Below are 20,243 nucleotides of genomic sequence, written 5' to 3' on the forward strand. Positions count from 1 at the left end.
AACATTGTGTCTTGCATAAATTTTTTTACAAGCAAGGTCACCACTTTACGTACTTCCTCATTGTTTATGACTTCATATACGTTGGGCTTATAAGCTTTCTCTATAGATTGCGTAGGCAATTCTATATCTTTGTTATCTAACAAGTAATAATGGGCTATTATATTCAGATACTAATGGTTCTACAATCCCGGGGATCAATTTTCCAACTTGTTTCTGTATTTCGTTCACCTGACTGTGTGGGCTTCTATAATTATACCCGTTACTCGTAGAGTAAAAGGGTATACTAGATTCGTTGAAAAGTATGTAACAGGCAGAAGGAAGCGTTTTCGACCATATAAAGTATATATATTCTTGATCAGGATCAATAGCCGAGTCGATCTGGCCATGTCCGTCTGTCCGTCCGTCTGTCCGTCTGTCCGTCCGTCTGTCCGTCTGTCCGTCCGTCTGTCCGTCTGTCCGTCTGTCTGTCCGTATGAACGTCGAGATCTCAGGAACTACAAAAGCTAGAAAGTTGAGATTAAGCACACTGACTCCTAAGACATAGAAGCAGCGCAAGTTTCTCGATTCATGTTGCCACGCCCACTCTAACGCCCACAAACCGCCCAAAACTGCCACGACCACACTTTTGAAAAATGTTTTGAAATTTTTTCATTTTTGTATGTCTTGTAATTTTCTATCGATTTACAAAAAAACTTTTTGCCACGTCCACTCTAACGCCCACAAACCGTCCAAAGCTGCCACGCCCACACTTTTGAAAAATGTTTTGATATTTTTTCATTTTTGTATTAGTCTTGTAAATTTCTATCGATTTGGAAAAAAACTTTCTGCCACGCCCACTATAACGCCTACAAACCGCCAAAAATTGTGTTTAAGACTCTCCTTCTCCCTTCCACTAGCTGAGTAACGGGTATCAGATAGTCGGGGAACTCGACTATAGCGTTCTCTCTTGTTTTTTATATATACTGGTTCATCATCTTTTAATCTCAGTTTTTGTTTATAAAAATTATTTATGCTTGTTGGTTCAGATTCCAATTCGATTATGTTATTATATTGGGTGCATAAGCTTGAAAGCTGTGATTTAAATTGTGGAGGAAAGTTTGGTTTTAATTGATATAATACAGCATTTTTTCTATCGTCAAGATTAGTTTTGACTTCTTCGAAGTTCGAAAGTGATTCATATGCCAAATTATTTGTACTGACTACTTGATCTTTATTGGTTGTATTGAGTAGTCTTATAAAAGCGTTTTGAGATGTTGTTGTGGTACTTGCTATGTAAATACCATGTCTTCTCAATTTCTGTCTTCTTTTGAATTTATATCAATTTTTCTAATAACTTGGGATCTTTCTGGCAGAAGTATTGAGTTGTTGCCACACCTGTATGTTATAGGAACATAAATTGGAAATTTAAAGTTATTAGATCTGATTATAAGCCAATCTTCAGATAGCTTTAAGTCTAATTGACAGTTATACTTTTTAATAAAACCCATTCCTAATATGCCATCGCAAGGAATAGCGAATTGTAAATCCACGATATGAAAATCATGTTGGATTATGTACTTAGTGGTCTGTATCTCAATAGAAGTTAACCCCTTGGATTTGGTTACCTCTTGACTTAAATAATTGTCTTCTATGTTATGAAAGACATCAGAATTTTCTTTAACTATTGAAATGTCTGCACCTGTGTCTACTAAAAAGACAAGTTCTTTTCCTTTAACCGCATGGTTAAATGATACAAATATGTTTTGACTGAGATTAATGGTGTGAACCCTATCATTTTCTATTGTTGAGTATTTAAAGGGATATGCGGGTTTTCTGATATATTATGGACTGATATTATTTGGGATATTATAGTTATACCCGTTACTCGTAGAGTAAAAGGGTATACTAGATTCGTTGAAAAGTATGTAACAGGCAGAAGGAAGCGTTTCCGACCATATAAAGTATATATATTCTTGATCAGGATCAATAGCCAAGTCGATCTGGCCATGTCCGTCTGTCCGTCCGTCTGTCCGTCCGTCTGTCCGTCCGTATGAACGCTGAGATCTCAAGAACTACAAAAACTAGAAAGTTAAGATTAAGCATACAGACTCCAGAGACATAGAAGCAGCGCAAGTTTATCGATTCATGTTGCCACGCCCACTCTAACGCCCACAAACCGCCCAAAACTGCCACGCCCACACTTTTGAAAAATGTTTTGATATTTTTTCATTTTTGTATTAGTCTTCTAAATTTCTATCAATTTGCCAAAAAACTTTTTGCCACGCTCACTCTAACGCCCACAAACCGCCAAAAACTGTCAGTGTTGAAATTTCTTCTTCGCACATCCACTAGCTGAGTAACGGCTATCAGATAGTCGGGGAACTCGACTATAGCGTTCTCTCTTGTTTTGGACTCGATTCGAGTTGCCACGGCCTCTTGAGTTTCCTCTATATTGGCCTCGTCCATTATTGTATTGGGTATTGTTATTATAATTATTGTTATTGAAATTATTGTTGCGACTGCGAAAATTACCTCTATAATACATTGCTTTTTAATTTGGAAATGACATCAGTTATTGTTGTTTCATCTTCGATTAAATTTCTGTCAACACCTTATAGCCTTGTTATACCCGTTACTCGTAGAGTAAAAGGGTATACTAGATTCGTTGAAAAGTATGTAACAGGCAGAAGGAAGCGTTTCCGACCATATTAAGTATATATATTCTTGATCAGGATCAGTAGCCGAGTCGATCTGGCCATGTCCGTCTGTCCGTCCGTCTGTCCGTCTGTCCGTCCGTCTGTCCGTCTGTCCGTCCGTATGAACGTCGAGATCTCAGGAACTACAAAAGCTAGAAAGTTGAGATTAAGCATACAGACTTCAGAGACATAGAAGCAGCGCAAGTTTGTCGATTCATGTTGCCACGCCCACTCTAACGCACACAAACCGCCCAAAACTGCCACGCCCACACTTTTAAAAAATGTTTTGATATTTTTTCATTTTTAAATTGGTCTTGTAAATTTCTATCGATTTGCCAAAAAACTTTCTGCCACGCCCACTATAACGCCTACAAACCGCCAAAAATTGTGTTTAAGACTTTCCTTCTCCCTTCCACTAGCTGAGTAACGGGTATCAGATAGTCGGGGAACTCGACTATAGCATTCTCTCTTGTTTTCTTTTAATACTTATTAAATTGTATTGTTGCGCAGAAAGATAATACAAGTCATGCTACCATTTTTATACCCGTTACTCGTAGAGTAAAAGGGTATACTTGATTCGTTGAAAAGTATGTAACAGGCAGAAGGAAGCGTTTCCGACCATATAAAGTATATATATTCTTGATCAGGATCAATAGCCGAGTCGATCTGGCCCTGTCCGTCTGTCCGTATGAACGTCGAGTTCTCAGGAACTACAAAAGCTAGAAAGTTGAGATTAAGCATACAGACTCCAGAGACATAGACGCAGCGCAAGTCTGTCGATTCATGTTGCCACGCCCACTCTATCGCCCACAAACCGCCCAAAACTGCCACGCCCACACTTTTGAAAAATGTTTTGATATTTTTTGATCATTTTTGTATTAGTCATGTAAATTTCTATCGATTTGCCAAAAAACTTTTTGCCACGCCCACTCTAACGCACTCTCCTACGCACTTTCACTAGCTGAGTAACGGGTATCAGATAGTCGGGGAACTCGACTATAGCGTTCTCTCGTTTTGTTTTAAATTATTGTTTTATAATATAATTTGTTTATAATTTATAAAAACAATTTGCGCACATTATAACAACAATTATTATTAACAGTGTGTTAATCATTTTCAAAATCATTATTATTTCTCTCTATGTGAAATCCTCCCAATATACTTTCGCTCTGCGCAGAGGAGAATGCCCTCTTGTCTCTCCAAACGGAGACACCGTTCCTAATGTACCCACACCCAAGTACTTAGGGCTGACCCTGGATCGCAAGCTCACTTGGCGTCCCCACCTCATCGCTTAGCGCAACAAGCTTTGTCTCTGATTCACACCCGTAATGCCACTATCCACATCCCACTAGTACTAAACAAGATCAAAAGGCTTAGCGCAAGGTACGCAAGCATGCTGGAAAACTACAATAACCACCTGGTAATCAACCTAGAAGAACACAGCCACATCACTGGCTGAACAAAGAAGACACCCACCCGAACTCACTGCTAGCTGAATAAAAACACACAACTCTCCCTCAAGTGACTCAAGTGATGAAAAACAAATATACAAAATACATTATATAAATAAAAAATATATAAAATGAGTTATTCAAAAAGTTATTACAAATTCCAAAAAATAAAAGAGAAAACAATATATATTTAGAATAAAAAATGAGGGGATCCATCCATAACAAAAAAATCAAAAGTCAGTTATAAAAAGTATGGAAGAATTAGTTGAGGAAACATTAAGAAGTGATCCATTTCAGGAGCAATACAGATCTTGAGTAATTTTCGTACGTTTATTAGCGTACAAGAATTCGAGGGAGAGTAAAAGACACGTTTGACTTACATACAAGGACTTTGTTTCACTGATTGAAACTCAAGAAAGCCATTGTATTTTCAATTTTACCTTACGTAAAAGTAAAACAAGTACTTGAAGATAATAATAATAATAGACAAAAAAAAGAAAAATTAAAACAAAAAAATAAACAGCGTCTATGTCTGGAGTCTGTATGCCTAATCTAAACTTTCTAGCTTTTGTAGTTCCTGAGATCTCAGCGTTCATACGGACGGACAGACAGACAGACGGACAGACTGACGGATAGACGGACGGACAGACGGACGGACAGACGGACCCTTTTACTCTACGAGTAACGGGTATACAAATTAAATATGTTCGGTGAGAACGTGTTCAACGTCAAATCTAGACATAATTTGGATTAAACTATCCCCACTATATTCAACACACCTGTGGTTGCTAAAAAAAAGTGAGAATATTGAAAGCATAGGAGACTCTGAATAAGACATTCAATTGCAGCGGTAATAACATTACCTAAATTGTTAGAGGAAGAAAGCTCAGATTCAAGCAATAAAAAAAAAAAATATAATACAATGACAGCCTCTGCTGCAAGGGAATATGTGCGACAAATTTCGCCCACAATACCTGAGTTTGACGGCAAAGAAGTTAACTTGAACCGATTACTGCAAGCTGCAGCGCAATATACGTAGGTCGCTTGGAGCAGCCTATATAGACGATGTTCTAGATGCTAACAACGCAGATGATTTCGCTACAAAGGAAGCGTTATTGAAAAATACTTACACTGCTGTACAAAAATGACCGACAATTCGTATAGTGTATTATTATACAACAATAAAAACAACGTTCAAGGAAATTAAAACCGAAGAAATTATAAAAAAATAGGTTATGCCCGAGGTTATTTTAATAACTATAGAGGCCAAGGTGGTTATCGCAGAGAAAATAGAGGACGTAGCGGTAATCAGAACAATAATAGAAGTGGAGATTACTACAGAGGTAACCAAAACCGAAATAATACTACTAATAATAATTATAATGTAAGAAACATACAGGCGAAAAACCAACAAACCCCCTTGAGCAACAGTTGGCTGTATAAAATAAGCATTTTAGAATAAAGAATATAAGTACCAATTCATTGGTATTTCTGTTAATAGATACAGGTGCAAAAATTTCCCTGCTTTAATGCAGAAACAATAAATTAAATTCACTGAATACAACTTGTATATCAGACATAGGGCAAGGGACAATTCATTTGGATATGAGTGTTGCAAAGCCGCCAAACCATTTGAATTTCATATCGTACCTGATAATTTTCCTATACCAGGGGATCGTATAATTAGCTTGGATTTCATAAAGAAATAAAAAGCGAATCATTAGATGATTATGAGGTTTACAATGCAAATACCGAACAAAACTATGCACCGAATATAGCGATGTTTTTGGTCTTGAAATAAAAACCATATCAGCTAATAACTTTTATAAGCAAAAATTGAGATTAAATAACAAAGCTACAGTCTACATTAAAAACTATAGAATGCCAGCAAATCAAAAGACAGAAATATAAAGACAAGATGACAAATTGATAAGAGACGGCAAGATTGTACCCAAGAAATCACTGCCTAACTCGGCGGAAAAGATATTGCGATTAGTAGTTGACCATCGTCAAATCAATAAGAAACTGTTAGCAGACAAGTGCCCACTTCGAAGAATAGAATATATCCTTAATCAATTAGGTCGAGCAAAATATATCTCGTGCCTAGGCCTGATGTCAGGATTTCAACAAATCAAATTAGAAGAAAGGTCACACGGGGCGACCGAGGGGCCGTGTATCCTACGGCTCGAATCGCGGGAAGATAGACGCGATATAGAAGACAGTAAAGGACGAGGAAATATATAGTATAGTATAGTATATAGTAGTAAGATCTAAGAATTCGTTAAGTACGTTAGTATTGATCGCTTTAAAAACGGCAGAGAGTCAGAATTAGAGATAATAGGATAGAATCTATTTTAGTCAGAACATAATACTCTGTAGGGATCATGCAACTCATAGTTAGATCTACAATGATTTAAAATTTGAGGTACGAAATTTCTAGTTAATCTGCTTGGAACAGTGAAGTTTAGCCGACTAACCAAGTCGGGACTATCCACTTCACCACGAATAAGATTAAAAATAAAGACTGTTCCAAGCATCGTTCTACGGTTAGCTAAGGAGGGTAAGTTAATTAATATTAATCTACTTGAATAAGGAGGTAATCTTAGGTTTGCATCCCAATTAAGGCGCCGTAAGGCAAAAAGTAAGAAGTTCTTTTGAACCGATTCGATGCGGTCTAGGTAAACTTCATATTGGGGACTCCAAACAGGTGATCCATACTCGAGGATCGGATGGACTAGAGAAATAAATAAGGTTTTGGTCATGTAAGGATCATCAAATTCCTTTGACCACCGTTTTATAAAACCAAGCACACCCCTGGCCTTATTGACAATAGACGAAATATGGTCTGAAAATTTAAGTTTAGGGTCCAGAAGAACACCAAGATCATCAACATGTGTTATTCTGTCCAAAGAGCACCCACTTAAACTGTAAGTTGCGTGCATTGAGTTGGCACGATAAATAGGTCATAACTTTACACTTAGAGCCATTTAAGTTTAATACGTTATCACGGCACCAGGTTTGAAAGCTAGATTGATAGATTGATAGATCGGATTGTAAGTCCAAATGGCGAGAAATGTCCTTATATTGAAAGCATAATCCTACATCATGAGCGTAGATTAGTACACGCGAATGATTTATTATTAAGGGAAGGTCGTTAATAAATAAGGTAAAAAGGAGCGGACCTAGGTGGCCCCTTGTGGGACGCCGGATGTGACTCGGAGAATACAAGAAAGAGAATTTTTAAAGAGGACCCGTTGCGTCCTGCCAATTAGATAACTTAGAATCCAATTTAGGAGATCAACAGGGAAACCTAATAAATCAAGTTTTTTTTATTAAAAGTGAATGATTAACAGAGTCGAATGCTTTACTAAACTCCGTATAAATGACATCTGTTTGAAGATTATTTTTGAAGCCCTGTACTTCGAAGGAGGTTAGCTCTAGAAGGTTAGTAGTTGTTGATCTGCGTTTCATGAACCCATGCTGACATGGTGATATAATTGACCTACAAAGGTGCTGCACATGAGGAGTGATAACGTTTTCAAAAAGCTTAGGGATAGCAGACATTTTGGAGATTCCTCTGTAATTGCTTGCATCCGATTTGCTAACTTTTTTATGGAGAGGGATCACAAAGGACTCCTTCCATATTTGGGGGAACTGTGTAGATTCCAGAGATAAGTTAAACAGTTTTAGTAGAGGTTTGCACAAGGCTTCCGCACAGAATCTAAGCACACAGCCAGGAATTCCGTCGGGATCTGGCGAATAGACAGGCTTAACTCGCTGAAGATCATACAGAATATTTAATTTGACTTTGATACCGCGTAATAGTAAGGCCGTTCGGAATGAAGTAACCTAGAATATGTGGTTTGAAAAAACTTGGCAAATAGATCGGCTATTGCCTGATCCGATGTTACCGAAGTATTTTCAAAAAATAGCGAGGAAGGGTAACTGGTTGTTTTGCGCTTAGTGTTAACGAAATTATAAAACTGTTTGGGATCCTGTGCGAACTGGAACTTACAACGGTTTAAATAATTCTTATAACACTGAGCGTTAAGCACGGTAAAATTTAACCGAGCACTTACATATTTAGAAAATATAGATTGAGGACCGGTATTTTGAAATTTTATATAAAGTCTGGACTTAACATTTCTTAGATGTGTCAACTCTTTATTAAACCAAGGAGGTTTAAGAGGTAGACGGATTGTACATCGGAACACAAGAGTTGAAAAATGATTTAATTGCAGTATAAACAAGAGATAACGCTATAGTCGAGTTCCCCGACTATCTGATACCCGTTACTTAGCTAGTGGAAGTGCAAAGGAGAGTTTTCAACACTGACAGTTTTTGGCGGTTTGTGGGCGTTAGAGTGGGCGTAGCAAAAAGTTTTTTGGCAAATCGATAGAAATTTACAAAACTAATACAAAAATGAAAAAATATCAAAATATTTTGCAAAAGTGTGGGCGTGGAAATTTTGGGCGGTTTGTGGGCCTTAGAGTAGGCGTGGCAACCTGAATCGACAAACTTGCGCTGCTTCTATGTCTCTGGAGTCTGTATGTTTAATCTCAACTTTCTAGCTTTTGTAGTTCCTGAGATCTCGACGTTCATACGGACGGACAGACGGACGGGCAGACGGACAGACGGACGGACAGACGGACATGGCCAGATCGACTCGGCTATTGATCCTGATCAAAAATATATATACTTTATATGGTCGGAAACGCTTCCTGCTGCCTGTTACATACTTTTCAACGAATCTAGTATACCCTTTTACTCTACGAGTAACGGGTATAAAAATATCTATGGCATTGGCCATTATGCTGCAAGAATATAGATCGGACCAATTAAAGCCAGATATAAAAAGATTTGGCCTCCGAAAGTTTGCCTTACGAAAACAATGAATTCGTTTGGTTGACTTATCTGGCCTCTCTTTTATTACGGTACCTGGTCGATTGTCACCCCGAAAGTTGGATGGTATGGATCTTCTGGTTGACTAAGAGGTGCTACTCTAGTCAGAAACACACTTTCAGAACTTGTAACAAAACATAGATCCAATAAACGACCAAGAGAATTTCGAATATAATTAACTTGCGACAACTATATGTCAAGCAAGCCGTTAATAAAGTCATGCTGTGCTATAGGCAGGAGAATATTCGACTGTTCTTCTGTGGACCACTTAGTGCCTGGTATATTAAAGTCACCTAGAACAACTAGTTGGTCCCTATCGGACAGTCTGTTTGAAACGGATTGGATAGCGGACAAATGGTTAATATATTCAGGAAATTCAGAAGACGGCGGAATGTACGAGCCCGTAATATAAACATAGCTATCAGAAAATGACACCTAACAGCAATTAGGACTTCACCTCCCCGCCTGGAGGGACGATCATGCCTGTATACTGTGTATCTCCGGTTTTAACCAAGTCTCTGTAAACACAATAATATGGGATGCAAAGGAAAGGCTATTAGAATACAAATTAGTTAGCTTACTACACAAGCCTCTTACATTTTGATAACAGATAGTGAGACTAGATTTTATTTTTTTGAAGATTAAGAAGTAGAAGTAGTAGAGGAGGATGGGGCAGTGATCTGGCCACTTGTGGGAAGTTTAATTCCCACGGGCCCTTTTTTTCTATTTTTAATCTTAGCTTCAAACTCTTTCACAATCACACTTTCCGGCCAAAATTCACCAGAACATATGGTTGAGAATAGCTCATTTGGGACAGTTATCTTGAAAGATGAGATGTCCCTAGCATAAGAAAAGTTAAATTTTTCCACTTTTATGTTGTCGGCTTTTGTTTTGTTTTGTATATAAGACAGTACATCAGATGATGTTTGATCAGGGGAAAGCCGAGAAACAAAAATTTGTTTCTTTAGTGGAACCACCGAGAGGGGTTTTGGCACTGCAGGTTGTATTTCTGAAGTGCCAACTTGAGCCGGTAGTCCGGACTCAATATTCCTTTGTGGTGGTAAACAATTCGGGACGGGTGGAATCACCGGTTGAGAAACCAGTGCGGACATAACGGAATCTGTAGCAATCCCAGGCTGGACTCCCTCCACAACCGATTTATCGGATTGCACCGAATCTTTTTTAGCTGCCGATCTAAGCAACATTTGAGGGTTTGCTGCGATCGTCAACTGATTAGCTGTGGAGTCCTGTTGATCACTTGCCGAAGGTTGCGGGGCATTCCCCTTAGGCAGCCTACCACAAGCGGCTTTCTTGCGCTTTGGAGATTCTTCTAATAGTTTGAGGCTATTAAATTGAGAATCAAGCGCAGAAAAAAGATCATCAGCTCTAGCCACGCCAAAACTGCTGATCAGTCCTTTCAAGCCACCTTTAGTTTGCCGCATAAAGAGTTGCATTTCATTCGCAACTCCTAGGCAAGTATCACAACAGTATTTTAAATTTGGGCCTTTAGCTAGGTCATCACTTGTTCGGCCGTAGCAGACTTACTTATTTACTTATTTAGGTCACAAATGTATTTATAACGGTATATTACCAGATGACTAGATATGAGGTAATTCAAAATTACCCCAACCAGTAAGTGCAGACAAAGCTAGACTATTCGTCGCAATTTTCAATTAATACAAAAGATTCATTAAGAGTTTCTCTGAGAAATCACGCCACTTAACGAATAAAAGGAAGGTTCCATTTGAACAACAAAGCTTTCGATTATCTTAAAAAGGAATAAATGAAACAGATGCTAGTAAACAGACATGTGGAGCGGTACTATCTCAAGACCATAACGGTCAACAGCTACAAGTGGCATACGCTTCAAGAAGCTTTACAAACCAGCCATCCTGTCATTGCTAGTAAACAGACATGTGGAGCGGTACTATCTCAAGACCATAACGGTCAACAGCTACAAGTGGGATGAAAAATTTTTACTTCTGGCCATTTACACAAAGCTGAAGGGTCCCGCCAAAATGTGGCTCGATTCTTCGCAGATATTACACACCACATGGAAATGTTTTGCAGGGGCAATCCGAGAAGAATTCGGATCAGAGCCGGACGAGACAGAAATTCACTTGAACATGGCAAATGCAACCAGACGATCGAAGGAAACCGTAAAGGAGTATTGCTTCCGTATGGAGTTCGATTTAAGCTTAGTGAAGCAGCAGTCATCCGATATGTGAGAGCGGGTCTACAGCACAGAGAGTTGCAGAACAGTATTGCAGCCATTCATTTTTCATCGATGAAGGAGTTTCGCGACGCTACCGAGGCATACTTTATTAATCGAGGGAGGCCCAATCTAAATAAGAAGGAGTTCTTACCCGAAGCTGGAAAATGAGATGAAGCAACCAAAGCCAAGAGAAGCTAGAGCATGCGGACACTTTGCTAATTCATGCCCAAAGGAGAGGAGAAAGACGCATTGCTCAAAATGCAATAAGTTTCATGCCACTGATGTGATTTTCCAAGCCGCACAGGTGATGCGTTTGGGCGCATCCAATCAGGACAAGCTGTTCACTCGATTAATCTACATGAACGAGAAAGACTATAACGCTTTTATTAATACTGGAAGCCAAGCCAGTATTATTCGCCAATCCATTGCGGACGAGATCGGCTCAGATCGACAGGAGTGCTTCATGAAAATTGTGGGCATATGTGGAGGTTCACGTATCCTTACCGAAGCTTTGGTATTAGATATCGAAATTGCTGGAAAAATGGTGACCGCCAAATTTTACATCGCCGAAGACAATCTGTTGCAGGAGGACTTTTTGTTGGGACAAGATGTCATCACATGCGCTGAATTGTTGTGGAAATTTGAGCCAGCCGAGATTGAACTTAAGAGAGCAGTTCATCAGCCGGTAACACGTTCAACTGAGAATATTTTTAAAAACCTTCTTGTTAATTTCCAGAAAGAAGAAGAACGAATCAAAGTATGCAGATTGCTCGAAAACTTTGCAAACGTTTTTTCCACAGGTTTAGAAGGCATAGGCAAAACCAACGTCGTCCAGGCAAAAATTGATGTTGAGGGTGGCCAAGTAGTCTCTGAAGCGCCATACCGAGTCTCCGAGCCAAAGAAGGAAGTTGTCGCCAAGATGGTCGACGAACTATTAGAGCGAGATATCATTACTCCATCAACGTCATAGTACGCCAGCCCGGTGGTGCTGATCGATTACCGCCGCCTGAACAAGCTGATCAGAAAGGAAAATTTCCCCGTACCGAATATTGAGAAAGGTTGCAGGAAGCGAAGCGTTTCTCTTATTTTTCGTCACTAGACCTGAATAGCGGATACTATCAGATCGAAATGGAACCAGAGAGTAGGAAGTTCACTGCATTCATCACAACGGATGGACTATTTGAGTTTAAACGTCTTCCTTTTGGGCTAAAGAACGCTGCTGCATTCAACAGACTCATGGCAGAGTTACAGAAACGAGTGAAGAAAGGCGACATGATTCATTACATGGACGATATCCTCATTGGCAGCCAAAATTTTGATGAGATCTACGAAAAACTAGAGAGAGTTTTACAATTATTGCGAGACTGCGGATTGACGTTAGATCTAGGCAAGTGTGAGTTGTATAAACAGTCAATCACATTTTTAGGTCATCAAATTGTGAGGAGTCTTAAAACTCCCCACAAATCCGGGTGCAGGAGATCGGCGTAGCAACAGCGAAGACGGCTGGAATGCGAGAGGAGTCAAACGGGAAATAATGGACCTTGGACCCCGGCAAAGCGGAGAGACCGTGAATTAACGGTACCGCGCTGGACCTTGGACTCGAACCGGCCAAGGGCACAAAGGTCGAACGGTAAAGGTGCGGACTTTGGACAGGCACAAAGAGGACGCACCGTGAACTAACGGGACATGTTTGGACCTTAGACCCGAGCGAGCCGTGTGCAAAAGGGGAAATAACGGGATTCCCGCAGCCGATATAAGGGATGGCGCCGGCGCAGCCCGGGACAGTCAATAAAGAAAGTGCCATACACACAGTAAATGAGTAGTGCGCGGAGAGCCATACAGCCTCACAGTCGATCGGGGAAAAGTACGCGGAGTACACAGTCATTCAATAAGAAAGTACGCGGAGTACCACACGGGCAGACAGCCGATCCGAAACAGTGCGTGGAGAGCTATACAGTGACGCTCACAAGTGAAAGTACAACTGCGTCGAAGCGAGCATCCAAAAGGATCCCCGCAAGGAAGGACCAGCGAAGGAGAAGCAAACAACAGGACCTGGCGTGGTCAGAAAGGGACGGTGGAGTCAGTGGTCGCAAAGGTGGTTCGGGGAGCAGCTCCAGCTGATCTTTCGGACGATACACCCTGCCCCATAACATCCTAAGTCCAGTCGAGCCGGAACGGATACGCCGTCGAAGGCGACGCGTGACCAGCTAAGAAGGACGACGAAGGAGAAACGAGGCGCGTTCGAAGGCGAGGATCACAGGATTCTCTGTATCAAGTCACTGAATAAAGGTGGTTGAAATCTAAAACTCTGTCTTCTCTTGGTCGGGCAATCACACAAATCATAAATTTGGTGGGACGAACAAACAAACTCTCTGAGCTAGCCGTTGCATTTCGTAGAGAGCAGAAATAAGAAAATCAGTTCGTTACATCTGGCGCCCAACCGTGATTGTCCTGACCAAAGGAACAGAGAAGATGGGGAAATCGTGGCTATACAGCCTGAAGATGGATGACTTTCCCGCAATAGCGAGCGCCCTAGGCATTAAACTCGAAGGGTTGGTCGAGGATATGCCGAAGACGCTGTCCGAGTTTATCCAGCAGACCACAGACGAGCCCGAAACGGTCGCCATACTGGAGGCATTGGAAAGGGAGTACGCAAGGAGACCGGCCCCGGAAATCAAAGTCACCGGCGTGGAAGGCCTGATGGGGAGCCTCGATGTCCACAGCATGATGGAGGCCAGCGGGAGCAGACCCGAAAGGCAGGAAACCGGGAGTGAACGGCGGGAAAGCAGCCGCGAAAGAAGGGAGAGGCGGGAGCCCAGCCGCGATCGGCGAGACATCGCAAGGGTAGCCCCTCCGGATTACGCGAAGGTGGCGAAACAGGTGCGGGAGTGGAGCTTCCGGTACGACGGTCACGACAAGCCATTGGAATTCCTGGAGCAGGTGGAGTGGTCAGCAATGACGTACGGCCAGGACATCAACCAAATCCCGCGAGCGATGCCGGAACTGCTAAAGGGCAGGGCCCTAAAGTGGTTCATCGCCAACAACAGATTCTGGGAGACATGGGCTGAATTTATCCACAGCTTCCAAGAATTTTTCCTGCCCAGAGGCTTCATGACGAAGCTGGCAGACCAGGTCAGGCAGAGGAAGCAGCGGCATGGCGAGTGCTTCAAAGATTACATGGTGGACATGCAGACCCTAATGCGGCCTTTGGGGATGTCCCAGAAAGAGACCTTGGAGAGGATAAGGGAGAACAGCACTCCAGCTCTACGGATGTTTGTCCGCCCGTACGAGTGCCGACACCTGGATGCTCTGATGGTCCTGGCCGACGAATTCGAAGAACTGGACTCCCAAAGGGAGCGGTTCGAGTCAGAGCGAACGCACAGAGCCCGCCACCAGCGGGATTTCCCAAGAGGGGAACAGCACGCGGTGTGCAGAAGGTGACAAGAGGAGCCCACAGGACCATCGAGGCACGAAACGAACGGGCGGGGACCAGACCCGGCGCGGCGGGGGTTTGTGGTAAACCCAGCGCAAGCCTGCCATAGGTGCGGAAGCCAGGATCACTGGATGCGGGAGTGTCGGAACCGACCAATCACATTTTGCTGGACGTGCGGGAGAATCGGCCCGAAGACCACAGAATGCTGCCCAAGATCGGGAAACGCCATGCGACCCCAGCCTCAGAGGGGCAACCAGGGTTCGCAAGGTGCTGCCCCTCAAAATTAATGGGCAAGCTGAAGGCGGAAGAAAGGCAACTGTCCGCCACAGTGCTTATAGACGGAATGGAAGTTAAGGCCACGATGGACACCGGAGCCACAGCAAGCTTTATTAGCGAAGAGTTGGCGGACAGGTTGCGGGCAGTGGGAGATGTCGTAGCCGCGAGAAGAGAGGTGCGGATGGCTGATGGACGGTTTGAGGAGGTCACATCGCTGCTCGAAGTGGACGTAGGACTGGGAGAGAGGACCGTAAGAATGCAACTGCTAATCCTCCACAACATCATCGACGCTCTAGTACTGGGATGGGATTTCCTAACGAAAGTTGGAGCCAGGATAGCATGCTCGGGTCTAAGCGCAACGATACCTGCGGGACAGCTGGTTCGAAGCAATGCAAGCGAGAAGCTGTCAGTGGCAATCGTGGAAAGGACGACCGACTTTGCGGAGGAAGATATAGACGGCTTCTTGAAGGCAGAGCTAGCAGAGTTGGGAAGAGTCCAAGGGACGTCAACGGTGGCGGTGCACAGAATCACGATGAAAGACGATCAACCGGTCAAACAGCGCTACTACCCGAAGAACCCGAAGATGCAGGTGGAGATCAACGCCAAGGTCGACGAGTTGCTACAAAAGGGGTGCATCGAGCCGTCTAGGAGTCCGTACAGCTCTCCCATAGTGATGGTGAAAAAGAAGACGGGTCAGTGGCGTTTGTGTGTGGATTTCCGCCAAATAAACGCAAAGTCCGTGAAGGACGCGTACCCGATGCCAATGATCAACTACATTCTGGATCAATTAAGGGAGGCGAAATACATAAGCAGTCTGGATTTGAAGGACGGGTACTGGCAGATTCCGTTGGCAGCGGCAAGTCGGCAATATACGGCATTTACGGTGCCAGTAAAGGGCCTGTTCCAGTGGAAAGTAATGCCGTTCGGACTGCACTCCGCATCGGCAACGTTCCAGCGGGCGTTGGACCACGTGATAGGACCCGAGATGATGCCACACGCATTTGCGTACCAGGACGACATAATTGTGATCGGACGGACACTACAAGAGCATAAGCGCAACCTGAAAGAGGTTTTCCGGAGGCTGAGGGCAGCAGAGCTCTGAACGGAGCGGAGAAAAATTATTCTGCAACAGAGAAGGAATGTTTAGCAATAGTGTGGGCTGTCAGGAAATTAAGACCGTACCCGGAGGGCTACCATTTCAAAGTGATAACGGATCACATGGCCCTGAAGTGGCTGAACAGCATCGAGAGTCCGTCCGGAAGGATCGCGAGATGGGCATTGGAGCTCCAACAATTCGACTTCGAGATTTCATACAGAAAGGGCCAGCTAAACGTCGTCGCGGACGCCCTGTCGAGACAGCCGCCGCAGGAAACGAGCCGCAGGATAACTGCGAAGGAAGAAGGGCAACCGGACGAGCAGCAGGAGTGCAGGTGGATAGATGAGATGCGGAGGAAAATAAAGCAGGAGCCCCAAAAGTACCCGGACTACCTGGAGGAGGCTGGCCAATTGTATAGGCACATTCCGCACCGGACAGGAAACGAGGATGTGGTGTCATGGAAGCTGTGTGTACCAACCAGGGAGAGGCAGCGCGTCATGGCCGAGAACCACGACCTGCCGACGGCGGGCCACCTGGGAAGTCGGAAGACTATGGCGAGGGTGGCAGCCAGGTACCACTGGCCAGGAATGCACCGAGACGTCAGGAAATACGTGAGGAACTGCGAGAGCTGCATGAGATACAAGCCCAACCAGCTGCAAGCAGCCGGGAAAATGCTGAAACAGGTGCCGGAAGAACCATGGGCCACCGTATGTGCGGACTTTGTGGGCCCCCTGCCGAGGTCAAAGCACGGCAATTCGATGCTGCTGGTCCTGGTGGACAGGTTCTCCAAGTGGACCGAGATCGTTCCGATGCGTAGGGCGACCACCGAGACGCTACGAAAGGCCTTACGAGAGCGGATAGTGGCCAGGTACGGAGTGCCAAAAGTCATGATCACGGACAACGGAGTCCAGTTCACGAGCAGGGCGTTCAAGAGGTTTTTGGAGGAGCTGGGCGTAAAACACCAGCTCACGGCTCCATATACTCCACAAGAAAACCCGACAGAAAGGGCCAACAGGACCGTGAAGACAATGATCGCGCAATTCACGGGAGCCGATCAGAGGACATGGGACGAGAACTGGCCAGAGCTGCAGTTGGCTGTAAACACGAGCGTGGCAGAAACCACCGGATACTCGCCGGCATTTATAACGCAGGGAAGAGAACCGAGGCTGCCGAATGCGTTGTTCGACGAACGGACGGCCGGAACGGGCAGATGTCCACAGACGCCGGCGGAAAACGCGGGAAAACTCAAGGAGATCTTCGAACTGGTGCGGAGAAACATGGAAAAGGCAGCACAGGATCAGGCGCGCCACTATAATCTCCGAAGGAGGCCGTGGAAACCCAAGGTGGGCGAAACTGTATGGGCCAAAGAGCACCACCTGTCAAAAGCAGCTGAGGGCTTCGCGGCAAAGCTGGCACCAACAACGCAACAACGAGAAAGACAAAAACGGCTCATATTAGCGATTTGAAGCCGGGAAGCGCGGGCGCCGGCGGGCCAGAGGACAACGAGAGCGACACACAACAATAAAACCATTTCGCGAAGAGGGGGGGAAGACGATACAGGGTATCGAAACGTCGGAAGTCGCAGATAAATACTCACACACACACACACACAAAAGGCCCGTTGGAGCGCGAGAGCGGGACAGGGAGGGTACACAGTTGCGAATTCCGTGGGAGGCAGGTGCACGGAGGAGAATCCCGTTACCGGTACAGGCCCCGCGGAATAACGGCGGAAAGGAGCATATCGAAAACCGAGGTTTCGTCGCGGCGGAAAAAGCGAGAGTCGGTCTTTTAAAATTAAGTCGGCAGGATGACCACACGCAACGCACAGAACAACCGGGAGGTGAGGGAGACCGGCACTGGGGAACAGCCCGGAGCGGCATGGAGGGCGGACGTTGAGTCCTATCTCCAGCTTCTGGCGTCACCCCTGGTGTCGCGATCCCCATCCCCGGTTCCGGAGGACACGGAGGAGGTGCCCGACACGGAGCTGTCGGAGGAGGAGGCGATGGCCGAAGGGCCAGTGGCGTACGTGTCCCTCTCTTCGGAGAGCGAGGAGGACGACGGGGGTGAGACCGTCACCCCGGTGGTGTCCTAGGTGTCTCCGGCTAGGAGACGCGATGCCGTCGGAGGACCTGCGGGAGATGCGCGAGCTGCGACGTTTCGAGCGGATGGTGGTGGAGCGGAAGGCAGCCGCCGCCAAGGCCGCGTGGCAGAAACGCCTGGCGGAGTGGCAGGAGGAGGAGGAGGCGCTGTGGGTACCGCAGCCACCGACGCCGCAGCCACAGCCGCCGTTGCCGCCACCGGCGCAGTCGCAGCCACCGTTGCCACCGTCACCACAGCCGCCGTCGCAGCCACCGCCACCACCGACGCAGCAGCAGCAGGAGCAGCCGCAGCCGCCGACGCCGGAGCCACAGCCGCCGCTGCCGCCACCGGCGCAGTCGCAGCCACCGTTGCCACCGTCACCACCGCCGCCACCACCGACGCAGCAGCAGCAGGAGCAGCCGCAGTCATCGACGCCGGAGCCGCAGCACCGGGAGATGCCGCAGCCACCGACGCCGCAGCCGCAACCGCCGTTGCCACCGACGCCGCCACCGGCGCAGCCGCAGCCACCACCACCGCCACGCACGCCGACACCGCCGCCAGCACCACCGACGCCGCCGCCACCGCGCACGCCGACGCCGCCACCCCAGGATGAGGAGGGGCCCCGGTGCGAGCGGCAGCAGTCCTGGGAAGTGGACCAGGCGCACGTCGCGCAGACGCTGCGCACAATCGGCTTGGGCGGCCGCCGGTGGCACGAGCAAACGGTGACGTGGACATGGCCCGCACCGCCGGAGGACACGTCGGAGGCCCGCGTGTGGGAGGAGGTGGGCGCGGTCGGGTGGAGGCCAATGGACGGCCAGCGGTTCCGCCTGAAGGTGCGACGCGGCGGCGAGATCAGGGTTTACGTACCCCAATAAATAAGGTTGAACAGCGAAAACAGAGTTGTTGGGTCAGGGGAGGGCGAGGGGCACATAGCTCACTTGAAAAAAAAAGGTACGGAGACATCCGCAGCAGCCAAGGCCAGGCACGCGGGCCGGCAGACGGACGCGAGGCCAGGCACGCGGGCCAGCAAACGGACGCGGGGCCAGGCACGCGGGCCAGCAAACGGACGCGGGGCCAAGCACGCGGGCCGGCAAGTCGACGCGAGGCTGCGGCAGGCGCGGAAACGAAGACGGCAAACTGGCCTCCAAGGCGCTTGGGTCCAGGGGCAGCCGCCCGGAGCATGGAGGGGCGTTCGTCTGGGATCCCTGCCGAAGGGCCACCAGGGTGCCTGTGTCCAGGGCCAGCAACCCTGGAGCATCAAGGGGGCATCATATCGTATTTGAGGAGCTAAAATAAAGAGAGGATAAGTAAAGATGGCGGCTTTTACGCAAAAATCCGTAACTTACCTCTATTGAGCGCTCCGATAATAGCGGTCGATCGATAGTGAGATCGATAGGGGAAAAATACTGGATTTTATATTGATTTTCAACGCGCTGTCACACTATTGACAGCAATCGGCACGACATCGGAACATCGGAATTACGGAACATGAAGTGGCAACGCCGGTCGCCAATATCGATAACTCGATTGCGCACTCAGCGATGGGACAACATCGGTAGGAATCGGAAGTGGCGACGCCGGTCGCCAACATCGATAACTCGATCATGGTGAGTATCGGTGGAGTTGCCAGAGGTGGAAAGCGCTCATCGGCGGGAAATTTAAATGCGGAGCTGGCGACCAGAGGCAGACGGCAACAAATAAAGGGAGCTGGAGAAGGGCGCGAGGATCAAGATGCCGAGTCAAGATGTCGAACGACAGGGTCTACTAGGCTGAGGCAGTCGGGCTGAGATCAAGGAGGCGCCGGTCGACGTGAGGAGTAAGGAACGGTGAGGATCAAGATGCCACGTCGAGATGCTCGAATAGGCTGAGACGTAAGGCTGCGATCAGGAAGGCGCAAGGATGTTCAAGACGCCAAGTCAAGACGCTGAACGACGGGGTCTAATAAGCTGCGACTGCCAGGCTGAGAACAAAGGGCGCAGGGTCGACGAGTGGAGATCGAGGAAGTTGCCTATGCGAGGAGGAGCCAAAGCAGAGGACCGCCGGAAGCAACATCCTCTTCAAAAGCTTCCGAAGAAAGGGGGAGATGTGAGGAGTCTTAAAACTCCCCACAAATCCG

General features: G+C 46.2%; 1 protein-coding gene across 1 annotated transcript; it reads left to right on the forward strand.

The window, feature by feature from the left end:
* Window positions 1–13,715: 13,715 nt before the first annotated feature.
* Window positions 13,716–16,054, forward strand: LOC122756626. Its single transcript, XM_044006839.1, has 2 exons — window positions 13,716–14,669; window positions 14,786–16,054. Exons 1-2 carry the CDS (start codon window positions 13,716–13,718, stop codon window positions 16,052–16,054), a joined length of 2,223 nt encoding a protein of 740 aa, XP_043862774.1.
* Window positions 16,055–20,243: the final 4,189 nt, after the last annotated feature.

This window comes from Drosophila santomea, unplaced genomic scaffold (genome assembly GCF_016746245.2).
Source record: "Drosophila santomea strain STO CAGO 1482 unplaced genomic scaffold, Prin_Dsan_1.1 Segkk7_quiver_pilon_scaf, whole genome shotgun sequence".
Lineage (NCBI taxonomy): Eukaryota > Metazoa > Arthropoda > Insecta > Diptera > Drosophilidae > Drosophila > Drosophila santomea.

Excerpts from the sequence above, each read along its gene's own strand:
- LOC122756626 (XM_044006839.1), top strand. The coding sequence starts at position 13,716 with ATGGGGAAATCGTGGCTATACAGCCTGAAGATGGATGACTTTCCCGCA. Across the intron at positions 14,670-14,785 it reads CAAGAGGGGAACAGCACGCG|GTGCGGAAGCCAGGATCACT; the intron begins GTGTGCAGAAGG and ends AGCCTGCCATAG.